At 43.4% G+C, this 16,623-nt stretch overlaps 2 protein-coding genes across 8 annotated transcripts in view; both read left to right on the top strand.

The window, feature by feature from the left end:
• Positions 1-1,875: 1,875 nt before the first annotated feature.
• Positions 1,876-16,623, top strand: part of LOC135504208 (protein FAM110A-like) — a 23,455-nt gene continuing 8,707 nt past the window's right edge. For 2 of the 7 annotated variants that reach the window (XR_010450104.1, XR_010450106.1), the window contains exons 1-2: positions 1,876-2,632; positions 4,101-6,446. Coding sequence is in view for 1 of the 7 variants with exons in the window: in XM_064922563.1 (XP_064778635.1) it covers positions 4,323-5,582 (1,260 nt within the window). In the remaining 6 variants the exon portion in view is untranslated. The other 5 variants (XR_010450102.1, XR_010450105.1, XR_010450103.1 and 2 more) reach the window with 5 other exon arrangements.
• The window catches only part of LOC135559327 (sodium-dependent lysophosphatidylcholine symporter 1-like), a 21,486-nt gene continuing 16,036 nt past the window's right edge, over positions 11,174-16,623 (top strand). The window contains exon 1 of the mRNA XM_064993506.1: positions 11,174-11,236. Coding sequence (XP_064849578.1) covers positions 11,174-11,236 — 63 coding nt within the window. The remainder of the gene's footprint in view (positions 11,237-16,623) is intronic.

Raw genomic sequence — 16,623 nt, 5'->3', positions numbered from 1 at the left:
TTCTCAACAGGAAAATGACCCAAAACACACCACCAGGCTGTGTAAGGGATATCTGACCAAGGACAGTGCTGCATTAGATGATCTGGCCTCCACAATTTATTTATTTATTTTTACCTTTATTTAACTAGGCAAGTCGGTTGCCTGTTCTGGGGCAGAACAACAGATTTGTACCTTGTCAGCTCGGGGGTTTGAACTTGCAATGCTCTAGTCCAATGCTCTTACCACTAGGCTACAATCACCCAACCTCAACCCAATTGAGATGGTCTGGGATGAGTTGGACCGCAGAGTGAAGGAAAAGCAGCCAACAAGTGTTCAGCATATGTTGGAAAAGCATTCCAGGTGAAGCTGGTTGAAAAATTCCAAGATTGTGCAAAGCTGTCGTTAAGGTAAATGGTGGCTACTTTGAAGAAACTCAAATATAAAATATATTTTGATTTATTTAACACTTTTTTGGTTACTACTTGATTTCATGTGTATTATTTCATAGCTTTTATGTCTTCCCTATTATTTTTCAATGTAGAACATTTTACAAATTAAGAAAAACCCTGGAATGAGTAGGCATGTCCAAACTTTTTGACTGGTACTTTATGTACATTACTAGATATTTTTTTTGTCCAGTTATTCTTTTTATACTCTTTGGTGCTGGTTCCTGTTTTTATATTTGTTTAAATATATATAAAATACTTCAAACTGTCACTTTTCAGAAATTATGAGGAAATTACAGTTTCTGTAAATTCTTTAATAGGAGAAATACATCTATTTAAAAAAAAATTGTTCTCATTTTATATAAAAAATCTTTCTGATTACTGAAATCATTAGAGAATAGGAAACTGCTATTATCACATGACAGAAGAAGCAAGTCTACTCCCTTATGTAGGAGTGATTTGGTCGGAGTAGTCAGGTGGGACGACGCAGACCCGGTGGAGAGCGTGGTGAAACAAAAAAAAACACTGTCCGTGTTAGAGAGGATCAAAACCCGAATGTATCATGGGTAAATTGTGACTGACTAATCTACAAATGATAAGTTATTTATGATGCAAGGTGATTTGTAGATCAGTCAGTTGGCATTCGCCTGCAGTCGTTTTGATGCTTTCGAAACACTGCCACTAAGCGTGTTTGAGCAAATGACTTTTGTCAAGTCGTTGACTATCGTTGGTCATCACCTTTCAAAGTGGTTATAAAAATTGATCGACTTGTGACTTGAGCACTGGATCATGTGATCAAAAGGTCATACAGTGTTTTAAGAGGTCACCAAGTCACTGTAGTTGCTTCTCACCAACTGCACCATGCAGCCATCACTTGCATTGTGGGAGGCACTATTTGTCAACTTTTTTTCAAATACATGACTGAAACAGGAACCAACTTTGCTTTGATTCAGTGGATACAAATGAAAAGTGATATTTGAGACCTCTCTCTAACCAATGAATTGTACACGTTATGTGTCCAGTTTGTGAGTGTGTGATATGGAGGTACAGAAAAATTTATGTCGACATGTATACAGACAAACTTATAGAAACAATAGCAGCTATGTTAACACTGCCATGTTGATCTGAGCCTTGATGTTGGAAAACCACTACAGTGTCCAACTTTCGGCTGTCGCAGATTAACCTCCCCCGACTTTACTCACCGACTTTCGTCTAAAGCTTTGTTAGGCTTACCGCTCGAACACACCCACTGTCTGTCCTCCTGGGTTTTGATGCAGTCTTTACCCGACTAGGTCAAGTTAGGATTTGTCAGTGTGAGCTTTTGTTCCAACCCCATTACTGTGTTTTAGGTGCCAAGCTTATGGTAATGTTGCAGCAGTGTGGAGATTCCTAGATGTGAAAAGTGTGCAGGAGGGCATGAGACAAAGGAATGTGTGGTATTGGTGGGAAATGTTGTGTGTTAACTGTAGGGGCACCCATGTTGTTGGAGATCAGAAGTGTCCGGTGAGAGAAAGGCGGGTCAGAGTAGTTCAGAAGGAGTTGTATGCTGAGGCAGTTAAGAAAGTAGTAGAGGAAGATGGGTCCAGGGCGAGGGATCCTAAGACAATCCCTGTGAGTAGCCCGAGGCCAATAGAGAGTGATAGAAATAACATGTTCTTCAGTAAGGTTAGCTTCTTAGCATTATTAGCCATGGTTATCAACTGTACCACAGAAATGGAATGTAAAATCACAGAAAATATATGTTGTGGTGGCAGCTGCAGAGAAGTACTTGGGTGTACAAGATTTTACAGCAGAAGGTGTGTTGAGTGATAGTGTCCCATCCTGCCAGCCTGGTATAGGATCAGATAGATCCAAAGTAGTGGAATAGTGGTGAGATTTTAATTGGTGTAGGGTTAATTAGTTGGCAGGTCACATTGTTTTCTTCCAGAACAGTAGGCAGACACACAGCCCACACAGAAGGTGGTGGCATGCACCTCCAACGTATGTTTTCAGACCGCCATAATACCATAGAAGAAGAAGTAGTAGTCAGGTAGGGGAAGGAGAAGGAGGAGCATGTGAGCTGTCTGACAGGTTTGGCTGGTCTGTTGCTCCCTTCCATTCTGTCTCTGCAGTAGAATTCTGCAGTTTGTATCCTCTGGGGCGTGCTGAGCTGTGGAGAGGCCTAGAGTTCTGTTGGGGACCTGTAAGATTTGACTTCCATTCTAAAGGTATGTGTGTGTCCAAGTAACCAACGCCTTATTTGGAATTAAGGCCAACCATCTACAAGCCTTGGGTGTGTATATGTGAGAGATCCTTTCAGTGTTATATATATATATACACCTATATATATATATATATATATATATATATATATATATATTCTTCCTAAATAGTAGAAGCTGACACTTGACACTGGGTTGAAGGAGAAGGATCCGTTTTGTTTTACATACCACTTTACATACCTCTGTGTGTTCAGTATTACTGTATTCTGAGAACTTAGCCTAATAAAACAGAATGTCCTCTGCCCTCATTGGCTGATAAATTGTACTGTGTGTACACAGTAGGAGTGTGTGAGGGAGAGGAGGAGCGACACAGATGAAGAGATAAAGGACATGCAGGTAAGAGAGTGTAGTGAGACAGCTCAAACCTCAGTAGGGGATTGGCATGGCTCTAGGTGGAATGAGAAACATGTTGTTCAGAATGTCTGTCAGATACAGACTATTAGACCAGGGTCTTAAACACTTTCATAAAGCACAGATTACTGGTTTGACATTCATATCTTTGTGCTTTATCTACCAACAGCGCATGACACCACACAATAGGAACATCTTTAGGAGTTAATAGTAGGCCTTGCTCCCCAGAAGTGATACATTAATGGAATCATTTGTCTGACCCAAGTGAATGTTTATGTTGTGGTCACCGATCTTCCATACATTTACTGGTGCAGACAAAAATAATACATGATTTGTGTTCTAAGCAAAACAAATGTTCAGAAATGAATTGATGATAACTACAGTCAACTTCTAGAGGGGTGGATCAAGTGGTATGCTTTCAGAGATACTGATGCCATCTATTGTGAGGTCTGCGCTCTAGAGCGGTGTTTCCCAACTCCAGTCCTCCAGTACCCCCAACAGCACACATTTTTGTTGTAGCTCCAGACAAACACCTGATTCAACTCACTGAGGACTTGATGATTAGTTGACAAGTTGAATCAGGTGTGCTTGTCCGAGGCTAAAACAAAAATGTGTGTTGTAGGTTACACTCAAGGACTGGAGTTGGGGAACACTAGTCTAGAGGAAGCCCAGCACAACGCCCTAGCAACTGGGAATCTTTATTTAAAGGTGACATGCATTGTTCCCCTCTACCCACTGTTGTGAGTTTTCAACATGCTGTGTTGTCATTGACTGCATCCTGGGGTTTTGTGAGTACAGCGGTTGGGGCCATTACTGTTGACTTATCCCTGAGTCAACCACAGCACTTTAAAGTGATTTGTGTGAGTTGAAGTATCAATGCCATAGGGGTAGTATCTCTGTAGAAGGTAAGTGATCTGGAAGAGAGGGGTTCCCTCTGTCTTAGAGGTAACTGGGTATTTATATTGATTGCTTGCCTGTATGCTGTCTCTCTCCTCTGATGACACAGTTAACTGAGTTGCTATCTGATGTGATGCTGTTTCTCCTTTTTCTGCTGGACATCCAGAACTTTAGGGCACCAGGTTTCAAGTGACATCCTTATGGGAACTGGAAGAAGACGGAATCATATCAGCCACAAACAAAATCCTGTCAGCTTTTGGGGACAGTATGATCCTGGAGTGAAGACATCTGAATAATTTTGACTTTGGGTGGCCAAAAAAAGCAGGATAAAGACAGGAGTCAAGGACAAAAAAGCCAACCTGTGCTACCGCCCAACCCCACCTCCAGCATGCCTGTGGAGACACTACAGCCTGGCCTGAGACAGCCGGTGGCAGTGAGGGCTGCTGCTGCTGGAACACCCAACCGCCTTCTCATGCCCAACCGCCGCCTCCTCCAGCCAAGAACATTGGAAGCAGCTGAGCCCAGGCAGAGTGCAGTGGAGAGACTGGCAGTAGACAAGGCTAAATATGTCAAGAACCAGGTGGCCTTCTTTAAGCAACAGCCAATCAAAGTGCCTCCACCTATCATGCGCAAGCCTCTGATGTTCCCTGCACCCGCCCTGCGGCCCACCCGTAAGGCCCAACTGCCTCGCCCTGACTACACCCAGCAAAGGAGTTCCCCACTGGACCTGGAGCACCTGAGTAACCTGATCAATGGGATGGGTGAGGCTGAAACTCCCCCTACCTCCCCAACCATGGACCCAGTGGAGAGTAGTCAGGCCCCTGACTGCCCCACTACCAACTCTCCCTGTCCCTCTCCAATCTCTGCTGGAGCTGGGTCAGGGGCTGCTGAGAGTATCCAGACCCTCTGTCCTGAGTGGTCCACTCCAGTCAAAGTTAGGGTAAATGCCTCTGGCCCACTAAGTCCTACATGGTCTCCTACTGCAGTGACCATACGTAGAGTGGACATCATCCCCCACCACACCACACCAGTGAGGATGCCCCTTAGAGCACAGCAGCAGATGCGCGTCCCATTGCAGCCCATGGCTCTGCATCCACACACCCAGATCCACAACACTATGTCACCTCTGCGTCTCTTCCACCCCCGAACTACCTATGCACCAGGCCCTGCGTCTCCTAAACCTGTCCCAGCCCCTCCACCACAAAATCGCACCCCAACCTCCACCTCCCCGTCTAGCCCCGTCCAGCTCCCAGCCAACCCCCCCGTACTCCCGCCCTCCCCGTCGGTCACCTGCCTATCGTCCGGCAGCTCCAGGAAACGTCCCTCTCTGAACCGCTCCAAATCCGACATGAGTGACCGTTACTCCCGGGCCAGTACTGAGCTGGAGCGCTTCTTCAACCTGTGTGGTTTGGACACTTCAGAGATGCAGGTGCTGAAGGGGCCAGGCTCAGACATCGCCTCCCTTGCACAGTTCCGCAGTGCCAGCGCTCCTGGGTCAGAGTGTGCAGGCCAGGAGGGTGAAGAGGAAGGTGGGGCTGCAGAGCCGGCACCCTATGGCGTCTCAGTAATTGAGAGGAACGCCAGAGTTATCAAGTGGCTTTATGGTATCCGCACATCCAAGGATAGTGCCAGGAGCACCAACATGTAGGGCCATGAGAGACTGATGTAAATAGAGGCAGGGGAGAAAAACATGGAGGTGCACTTTAAACACAATTCCTGTACAGAGAAAAAAGCAGGAGAAGTGTGACTGCCGGTATAAACCAACTAATGAAAATGAAAGGAAGGGACTGATCTGGACTAATAGTGAAGGACACTGTCTGTCAATGCAGTTTGATAGTGTTGGACATCATTTGTGCAAATTATTTATTGCATGGTACTTGGTACCAACACCCGTTTCATCCAGGGCAAAGCAGCAGTGTTTGGTGAATGACGCTTGTATTGATGATGTGGATCCTCTGTACCTCATCTCCCATCGGTCATCAAGGAGGCTCAGAAAAGGCCTGACGTCCAAGGCTACTCACCTTCCTCCAGCCATTATCATTGGTAGTTCCATGGTGAAGCACATCTTAGTTGCTGTGCTACCTGGGGGCTACGGTGAAGGATATCACAGGATTTATTTTGTCTATCCTACATCAGCAGCCAAGAGCTGCTGCTGTTGTAGTGCATGTGGGATCAAATGATATCAAAAATGGTGAATCAGAAATAATGAACAGGATTTTATTGAGCTGATCAACACCCTAAAAGGCTCTGAAAGGCAGCCGATTACAGTATATCTGGCCCCATCGCTGAGTCGCGACTGCGAAAGGTTCAGCAGGCTTTAGCACTTCATATCTGGCTTAAAGTCTACTGCCACTCTGTTGGCATAACTTTTATTGACAATTTTTTACACTTTTTGGAAACAAAAGGATGATGGACTCCACCCAAACCATCTACGATAGGAGCCCGGACTCTCTCGTCACATTTTAAAGCTGTGTTAAGATATTGACTCAGAGACAGACCAAGCCCCACTCAGGTAATACCGCCCATCCTCTCTAAGCATTATCTTCGTACTGTTGTCTATACTGCCAGGGAAGTTGTCAGTTGTAATTTTGTACCCATTCAATTTAATTCCACTCTTAGATCTGCTATTGTTAGCTCAAAAGGGGAGCCCACTGTGGTCTGCTCACCCAGTGCTTAAAGTTCAAATGTGAATTCCATAAACTTGAAACCCCCTCGGGGGCTTTGGCTGTTGCACGATAGCAACCAAAGCCCATGTAAGTCAGTTTATAACATTCCATCATTGGTTACTCTGAGAGTTCCTCATATTGACATTGGCTGCGGCCTCAGGCCCTACGACGCTAACCTTGGAAAAGTCATTCCAATTCCTTCTCCTTCCTCTTTACTAATAGGGATAGACTAATGGTCTAGTTCTATGCAATCTTCTAGCCAAACCAACTAAATCAATATCAACCATCAGACAGGGTCCGCAACCGCCTATTGAACATACAGTAGCTTGTTTGAGTTGGAATTTCCATGTGACTTCAGACTTGGGTTGATGCATCTGAACATTAGGTGCTTACTTCCTGAACTGAATTGCATTAGGATCTGGGCTATGCAAATGAATTCAGACATTCTGGTATTGACTGAAACTTTCTTGACATTCTCGACTCTGATATTAATATTGAGGGTTATCATGAGTTCAGAGCTGACAGACAGGGTAGAGGTGAAATCCATTTCCCTTGCCCAAATGTTTTAGATACTATCTTTAAGTCATTCATAAAATAGATGATGCATGGGTCAAGGCCAGGAACACAGGTGTAGGCAAGCTTTTAAGCAACTGAGGAACCATTGTGAAAAAACAAATAGATTATTATGTAACCACTCTCTGATTATAAGAACCCTGCCAAATTCAGGAAAACTGCAGCGCCTATCATAGCTGGCTCAATACCCCACATTTTTTATTTAACATTGTTATTGGGAAATAATCAAAAATGATAGAAATCTGTTCTTGTGTTGCCACTCCATAATGGTGGGGATAGTAACATTAGTGATCTTAATCATTATCAGCCCGTTTCAAGGCTTCCTTGTCTCTTTGAGATTCTTGAATCCTTGGTAAATGTACAACTTTGCTCTTTTATCTGAGAAATGTATTTTGAATGTAAACCAGTTAGAGTTTAGACCTGGGCATGACAGTATTACTCTAATCACTTCAGTTGTTAATGATCTTGTCAATACTTCAGACACTAAAATGAAATGTGCTGCTTGTTTGTGGACCTGTCCAAAGCTTTTGATACTGTTGATCATGCTATTTTATTGAATAAGTTGTGACGCCTGTTTATGGTTTCATGATTATTTTAGTGAAAGAACTCAGAACTCAGGCTAAGTCTGAAATTTCTTGAAGTGCATAAATGTGTACCACGGTTCCATTTTGGAACCTGTTCTCTTCACTGTTTATATAAACACCATTGGTCAATCTGTTTATGTGGATGATACTAAACTCTGGAAAAAAAGAAACGTCCCTTTTTCAGGACCCTGTCTTTCAAAGATAATTCGTAAAAATCCAAATAACTTCACAGATCTTCATTGTAAAGGGTTTAAACACTTTTTCTCATGCTTGTTCAATGAACCCTAAACAATTAATGAACATGCACCTGTGGAACGGTCATTCAGACACTAACAGCTTACAGACAATAGGCAATTAAGGTCACAGTTATGAAAACTTAGGACACTAAAGAGGCCTTTCTACTGACTCTGAAAAACACAAAAAGAAAGATGCCCAGGGTCCCTGCTCATCTGTATGAATGTGCCTTAGGCATGCTGCAAGGAGGCATGAGGACTGCAGATGTGGCCAGGGCAATAAATTGCAATTTCCGTACTGTGAGACGCCTAAAATGGCGCTACAGGGAGACAGGACGGACAGCTGATCATCCTCATAGTGGCAGACCACATGTAACAACACCTGCACAGGATCGGTACATCCGAACATCACACCTGCGGGACAGGTACAGGATGGCAACAATAACTGCTCGAGTTACACCAGGAATGCACAATCCCTCCATCAGTGCTTACACTGTCTGCAATAGGCTGAGAGAGGCTGGACTGAGGGCTTGTAGGCCTGTTGTAAGGCAGGTCCTTACCAGACATCACTGGCAACAACGTTGCCTATGGGCACCAACCCACCGACGCTGGACCAGACAGGACTGGCAAAAAGTGCTCTTCACTGACGAGTCGCAGTTTTGTCTCTCCAGGGGTGATGGTTGGATTCGCGTTTATCATTGAAGGAATGAGCGTTATACCAAGGCCTGTACTCTGGAGCAGGATCGATTTGGAGGTGCGTCATGGTCTGGGGCGGTGTGTCACAGCATCATCGGACTGAGCTTGTTGTCATTGCAGGCAATCTCAACGCTGTGCATTACAGGGAAGACATCCTCCTCCCTCATGTGGCACCCTTCCTGCAGGCTCATCCTGACATGACCCTCCAGCATGACAATGCCACCAGCCATACTGCTCGTTCTGTGCGTGATTTCCTGCAAGACAGGAATGTCAGTGTTCTGCCATGGCCAGCGAAGAACCCGGATCTCAATCCCATTGAGCACGTCTGGGACCTGTTGGGTGAGGCCTAGGGCCATCCCCTGTTTGTCAAATGTCTGTGGAACTTGTTCAGTTTATGTCTCAGTTGTTGAATCTTGTTATGTTCATACAAACATTTACACATGTTTGCTGAAAATAAACGCAGTTGACAGTGAGAGGACATATATTTTTTTGCTGAGTTTTGATGAGCTGGTTAAGAAGCAAACATTATAAAGTGTTTTTTCTCTACAGAAACAGATTGTGCTTTTCTTTTAACAGTAAGACGCAGATTTGTCAGTCAACCGTTTTATAAGTGCAGCTGCTACTACTCTTAAACCTTTGGATGCCAATATCATAGTGCCCTTTGTTTTGTTACAGGCGACAGTTGATACTCATTACTGTATCATGTATCAAAAGGTTGGCTGGACTTCACAAAAGACCCGTAGGTCTCTACATTAGTCCCTTTTTGTTTGAAGGGTCCTACTTGATAAACTTCCGTCTTATCTATTTTTTCTGTTTTAGTATAACCACCGAGTTACCAAATAGTTCACAGGATTGGTTTACACTCAAGGTTCCTAGGGTTTCCACCAAACTAGGTAAATCTTCTTTTAGTTTTAATACACCGTACTGCTGGAACAAAATTCTGAATACATTTAATATTGATGTTCTGGTGCCGTTCAGTCAATTTAAAGTATTGATTGGGGATTATTTGTGGAGGAATGTAACTTTTGCTGCGCGATTTGTGATGTTTTATTTGTGCACACCATGACTGTTTGTGTATAAAAAAAGAGAACATAACATTTTTTAAAGTTTACACACATCCAGGAATGTCAAACATGATGGATAATTACCTTCCCTACAGAGAAAACACTAACCTTCACACATCTACAGTTGAAGTCAGAAGATTACATACACTTTCCCGCTCAGCCCAGTCAAAACTGTTCGCTGCTCTGGCCCCCCAATGGTGGAACAAACTCCCTCACGATGCCAGGACAGCGGAGTCAATCACCACCTTCCGGAGACACCTGAAACCCCACCTCTTTAAGGAATACCTAGGATAGGATAAAGTAATCCTTCTCACCCCCCCCCCTTAAATGATTTAGATGCACTATTGTAAAGTGGCTGTTCCACTGGATGTCATAAGGTGAATTCACCAATTTGTAAGTCGCTCTGGATAAGAGCGTCTGCCAAATGACTTAAATGTAAATGTACTTAGGTTGGAGTCATTAAAACTTGTTTTTCAATCACTCCACAAATGTCTTGTTAACAAACTATAGTATCACAATTCCAGCGGGTCAGAAGTTTACATACACTAAGTTGACTGTGCCTTTAATCTGCTTGGAAAATTCCAGAAAATGATGTCATGACTTTAAATAGGCTAATTGACATCATTTGAGTCAATTGGAGGTGTACCTGTAGATGTATTTCAAGGCCTACCTTCAAACTCAGTGCCTCTTTGCTTGACATCATGGGAAAATCAAAAGAAATCAGCCAAGACCACAGAAGAATATTGTAGACCTCCACAAGTATGATTCATCCTTGGGAGCAATTTCCAAACGCCTGAAAGGTACCATGTTCATCTATACAAACAATAGTACGCAAGTATAAACACCATGGGACCACGCAGCCTTCATGCCGCTCAGGATGGAGATGCGTTCTGTCTCCTAGAGACATACTTTGGTGACAAAAGTGCAAATCAATCCCAGAACAACAGCAAAGGACCTTGTGAAGATGCTGGAGGAAACGGGTACGAAAGTATCTATATCCACAGTAAAACGAGTCTTATATCAACATAACCTGTAAGGCCACTCAGCAAGGAAGAAGCCACTGCTCCAAAACCACCATAAAAAAGCCAGACTACGGTTTGCAACTGCACATGGGGACAAAGATTGTACTTTTTGGAGAAATGTCCTCTGGTCTGATGAAACAAAAATAGAACTGTTTGGCCATAATGACCATTGTTATGTTTGCAGGAAAAAGGGGGAGGCTTGCAAGCCGAAGAACACCATCCCAAACTGGGAAGCACGGGGTGGCAGCATCATGTTGTGGGGGTGCTTTGCTGCAGGAGGGACTGGTGCAATTCACAAAATAGATGGCATCATGAGGTAGGAAAAGTATGTGGATATATTGAAGCAACATCTCAAGACATCAGTCAGGAAGTTGAAGCTTGGTCATAAATGGGTCTTCCAAATGAACAATGACCCCAAGCACACCAAAGAGGTGGCAAAATGGCTTAAGGACAACAAAGTCAAGGTATTGGAGTGGCAATCACAAAGCCCTGACCTCAATCCGATAGAAAATCAAAGCTGAAATAAATCACTCTACTATCTGACGTTAGACATTCTTAAAATAAAGTGGTGATCCTAACTGACCTACGACAGGGACTGTATGTAATCTCATTTGGAATGTAGTCAGACCTTTCACTTTTCCCACATTTTGTTATGTTACAGCCATTTTTTTACCCCCTTTTCTCCCAAATTTCGTGGTGTCCAATTGTTTTTTTAGTAAACACTATCTTGTCTCATTGCTAAAACTCCCGTACGGGCTCGGGAGAGACGAAGATCGAAAGCCATGCGTCCTCTGAAACACAACCCAACTAAGCCGCACTGCTTCTTAACACAGTGCGCATCCAACCCAATGCGTCGGAGGAAACATCGTGCCCCTAGCGACCTGGTCAGCATGCACTGCGCCACAGGAGTCGCTAGTGCACGATGAGCTAGCGCTGCGATGCAGTGCCCTAGACCACTGCGCCACCCGGAAGTCCTTTATAGCCTTATTTTAAAATGAATTAAATAAAACGTTCCTCAATCTACACACAGTAACCTATAGTGACAAAGCAAAAACAGGTTAATGTTACATTTACAAAAGTTTTCACTCTTTACTCAGTACTTTGTTGAAGCACCTTTTGCAGCGATTACAGCCTTGAGTCTTCTTGGGTATGACGCTACAATCTTGGCCCACCTGTATTTGGGGAGTTCTTCCATTCTCCTCTGAAAATCCTGAAGTTCTGTCAGGTTGTATGGGGAGCATAGCTGCACAGCTATTTTCAGGTCTCTCCAGAGATGTTCAAGTCTGGCCTTCTGCTTGACCACTCAAGGACATTCAGAGACATGTCCCGAAGCCACTCCTGCGTTGTCTGGGCTGTGCTCTTAGGGTCGTTGTCCTGTTGGAAGGTGAACCTTCGCCCCAGTCTGAGGTCCTGTGTGCTCTGGAGCAGGTTTTCGTCAAGAATCTCTCTGCACTTTACTCCGTTTATCTTTCTCTCGATCTTGACTAGTCTCCACCATGCTGCCACCACCATGCTTCACCATAGGGATGGTGCCAGGTTTCCTCCAGACTTGGCATTTAGGCCAAAGAGTTCCATTTTGATTTCATCAGACCAGAGAATCTTGTTTCTCATGGTCTGAGAGTCCTTTAGGTGCCTTTTTGGCATACTCCAAGCAGCTGTCATGTGCTTTTATTGAGGAGTGGCTTCCATCTGGCCACTCTGCCATAAAGGCCTGATTGGTGGAGTGCTGCAGAGATGGTTGTCCTTCTGGAAGGTTCTCCCATTTCCACAGAGGAACTCTGGAGCTCTGTCAAAGTGACCATCGGGTTCTTGGTCACCTCCCTGATTGCTCAGTTTGTCTAGGCTGCCAGCTCTAGGAAGAGTCTTTGTGGTTCCAAACTTCTTCCATTTAAAAATGATGAAGGCCACTGTTCTTGGGGACCTTCAATGCTGCAGAAATGTTTTGTTTCCCTTCCCCAGATCTGTGCCTCAACGCAATCCTATCTCTATGGTCAATTCCTTCGACCTCATCGCTTGGTTTTTGCTCTGACATGCACTGTCAACTGTGGGACCTTATATAGACAGGTGTGTGCCTTTCCAAATCATGCCCAATCAATTGAATTTACCACAGGTGGACTCTAATCAAGTTGTAGAAACATCTCAAGCAGGATGCGCCTCTTTGGCCTGACTGCCAAGCTCCATTTCGAGTCTCTTAGCAAAGGGTCTGTATACTTATTTAAATAAGCTATTCATGTTTTTTTATACATTTGCAAAAAATTGTAAGAACCTGTTTTTGCTTTGTCATTATGGGGTATTGTGTGTAGATTATTTAATCAATTTTAGAATAAGGTTGTAACAAAGTGTGGAAAAGGGAATGGGTCTGAATACTTTCCAAATGCACTGTAGGTTCAGAACTTTTGTGAAACATCACAGCACAGTCAACTGGATGGTCATCAGAGATAGTTGGGGGTCGCTGAAGGATGGGACTAAAAACAAACAAAAGATAACTAATGTAAAATATACTGTGTCCGTAAAATGTGTATATAGTATGTATAAGCTGGAAGTAGAAGGCTAAGTCTTGTTGTCCCCATTAGTTTACTCAAATGAGGGGAGGGTTAGGGGGAAATAGTAATGGAAAAAAAAAACATTATCTTCATAATTAGATTTTTTTTAACCTAACCTTCAACCTAACCCTAAACTTAAATTAAGAACAAAAGGAGATTTTTGTAGGCAATTTTGACTTTGTGGCCGTGTCATCTTGTGGAAACTGGCGTAGCTGGGAAAGGATTGGGACTGATGGTTGAAGTTACGGTAAAGATCAACATGAGGTCATGGAAGCCCAGTACCATTTTTGAAGTTTCACGGGCATGTTCAATAGCAAGCGGTAAATTGCGCGTGCCGTTTAGGCCACCGAATCGCTTGTGGGTGTGCTGGCAGCAGGTTCGATTGTGGGTGAAGATTTCATCATAGTAAGTTTGTATGAAGGTTTGGTTATTAAATGGTAAATAGTTCAATAGTAATATGCTCTAAAACTCTCTGGTGACAAACAAACTTTGCTTCCCTGTTTCCAATTGTCCACATGGCTGGGAGAACCTATTCAAGAAAGAAATACATTTAAAAAAAATGTTTTTTTTTAAACTGATGCATTATTAGCTAACTATAATAGCTACAGTGCATGCTAACTCAAATTAATTGCTAAATGAGCTAGCTAGTTGATTCACTAGCTATCTAGCCATCGTCACATAATGTATAGATTGCTGGCGAAGTGAATTACATACCAGCTACCTAACATCAAATTAGCTAGCTATCTTGATGTAATTATTACTGTGAAAAACAAACTCCAAATGTATGTAGCTTGATAACAGCCATGGAGGGCGGGGGGGTGAAAGGATAGCAGCCACAACTGTCAACGTGAGAGAGTAGGCTATTCTGGATAGCGCAGGTACTTTTGTGTTGTTACTGTCCCTAGAAGTGAGGACGGAGATAATGGTAACATAATATTCATTTCGGTGTAATTTGACTATAATGAAGTCTGTCCTCAGATAAAGAGAGCTATGAAAGCCTGTCTGCATATGAAGAGGTCCCAATGAAGAGCAGTGGTTCTCGGTCCTAGTCCTGGGGACTCAAAGAGGTGCACATTTTTGTTTTTGCCTTAGCACTGCACAGCTGATTTCAAATGATCAACTCATCATCAACTTCAAAAGGTATGTATGTATTAATTTGTGATGCTGTCCGTGAGATGATCCTGTTTTTGTCACATGCTACACATGCCTATATGTGTGCCCTTGCATCTATCAAACCAATGTTATCATGATTTGTTACCTGGGGCGGAAGGTAGCCTAGTGGTTAGAGCATTGAACTAGTAACCGAAAGGTTGCAAGATCGAATCACTGAGCTGACAAGGTAAAAATCTGTCGTTCTGCTCCTGAATAAGGCAGTTTTAAATTAACCCACTGTTCCTAAGTCTTCATTGAAAATAAGAATTTGTTCATAACTGACATGCCTAGTTATCTTTTAAATCAGTGATATTATACTTTTGTAATCCACAATGACCTGGTGATATAAAAGTCTAATAATTACAGTGTATTCCATATTCCTACAGATACCTTGTAACTGGAGATTCCTTCAAAACGATTTCCTACAGTTAACGTGTAGGGCACTGCAAGGTTTGGTAATCAAGGCCATCTGGGAATGCCTCCTCAAATCAACAGTAACAAATACACAACACGTGTAAACCTTACAGTATAATGCTTACTTACAGGCTCTAACCAATGGTGCCAAAAAAAGGTGTGTGTGTGTGTGTAGGTAAGTAAAGAGATAAAACAACAGTAGAAAGACATTTGAAAAAAAGAGTAGCAAGGCTGAATACAGACTCCTGTTAGTCAGGCTTATTGAGGTAGTATGTACATGTATGTATCTTTAAAGTGACTGTGCATATGATGAACAGAGAGTAGCAGAAGAGTAAAAAGAGGGGTTGGTGGGTGGTGGGACACAATGCAGATAGCCCGGTTAGCCAATGTGCGGGAGCACTGGTTGGTCGGGCCAATTTAGGTAGTATGTATGTGAATGTATTGGTTGGTTACCATTGGTTACCTGTTCAGGAGTCTTATGGCTTGGGGGTAAAAACTGTTGAGAAGCCTTTTTGTCCGAGACTTGGCACTCCGGTACCGCTTGCCATGCGGTAGTAGAGAGAACAGTCTATGACTGGTGTGGCTGGGGTCTTTGACAATTTTTAGGGCCTTCCTCTGACACCGCCTGGTGTAGAGGTCCTGGATGGCAGGTAGCTTTGCCCCAGTGATGTACTGGGCCGTACGCACTACCCTCTGAAGTGCCTTGCGGTCGGAGGCCGAGCAATTGCCGTACCAGGCAGTGATGCAATCGGTCAGGATGCTCTCGATGTTGCAGCTGTAGAACCTTTTGAGGATCTCAGGACACATGCCAAATCTTTTTAGTTTCCTGAGGGGGAATAGGCTTTGTCGTGCCCTCTTTACGACTGTCTTGGTGTGTTTGGACCAATCTAGTTGATGTGGACACCAAGGAATTTGAAGCTCTCAACCTGCTCCACTACAGCCCCGTCGATGAGAATGGGGACATGCTCAGTGCTCCTTTTCCTGTAGTCCACAAACATCTCCTGGAGGAATTCAGGTGTGTGAAGGCTACCTCTGTCCTACATAACTTCATGAGGATGGACACGAGGACCAGGAATGGATCTGCAGCTTGTGCAGCAAGAGAGGCGATCCGTGTGCAGGAGATCTTCACCTCCCACTTCTTCGAAGAGGGTGCTGTTCCCTGGCATCACCGTAGACTACACTATGCACAATGAAAGGCTCTTTTAAGAGCCATTCACATTGCAATAAGAGTATTCTTCCATTTACTTAACTGTGCCAACTGCAGTTATTAAATGTCCAGTTTCTCTCCCTTTGATTTTTACTTCTCAGATGAGGGTGCTGTTTAGGTAAGGGTGTGATGTCTGTAGAAAAACAGGCTATTTTAAATGACCCATGTTGAAAAAATGTAGAACAATTAGACACTTTAACCCACACCTACAGACTCAAAATCAAATCAAATTTTATTTGTCACATACACATGGTTAGCAGATGTTAATGCGAGTGTAGCGAAATGCTGTGCTTCCAGTTCTGACAATGCAGTAATAACCAACAAGTAATCTAACTAACAATTCCAAAACTAATTTCTTATACACAGTGTAAGGGGATAAAGAATATGTACATAAAGATATGAATGAGTGATGGTGCAGAGCAGCATAGGCAAGATACAGTAGATGGTATCGAGTACAGTATATACATATGAGATGAGTATGTAAACAAAGTGGCATAGTTAAAGTGGCTAGTGATACATGTATTACATAAGGATG

This window comes from Oncorhynchus masou, chromosome 18 (genome assembly GCF_036934945.1).
Source record: "Oncorhynchus masou masou isolate Uvic2021 chromosome 18, UVic_Omas_1.1, whole genome shotgun sequence".
Taxonomy (NCBI): domain Eukaryota; kingdom Metazoa; phylum Chordata; class Actinopteri; order Salmoniformes; family Salmonidae; genus Oncorhynchus; species Oncorhynchus masou.
This window is presented reverse-complemented; position numbering and strand designations above follow the sequence as displayed.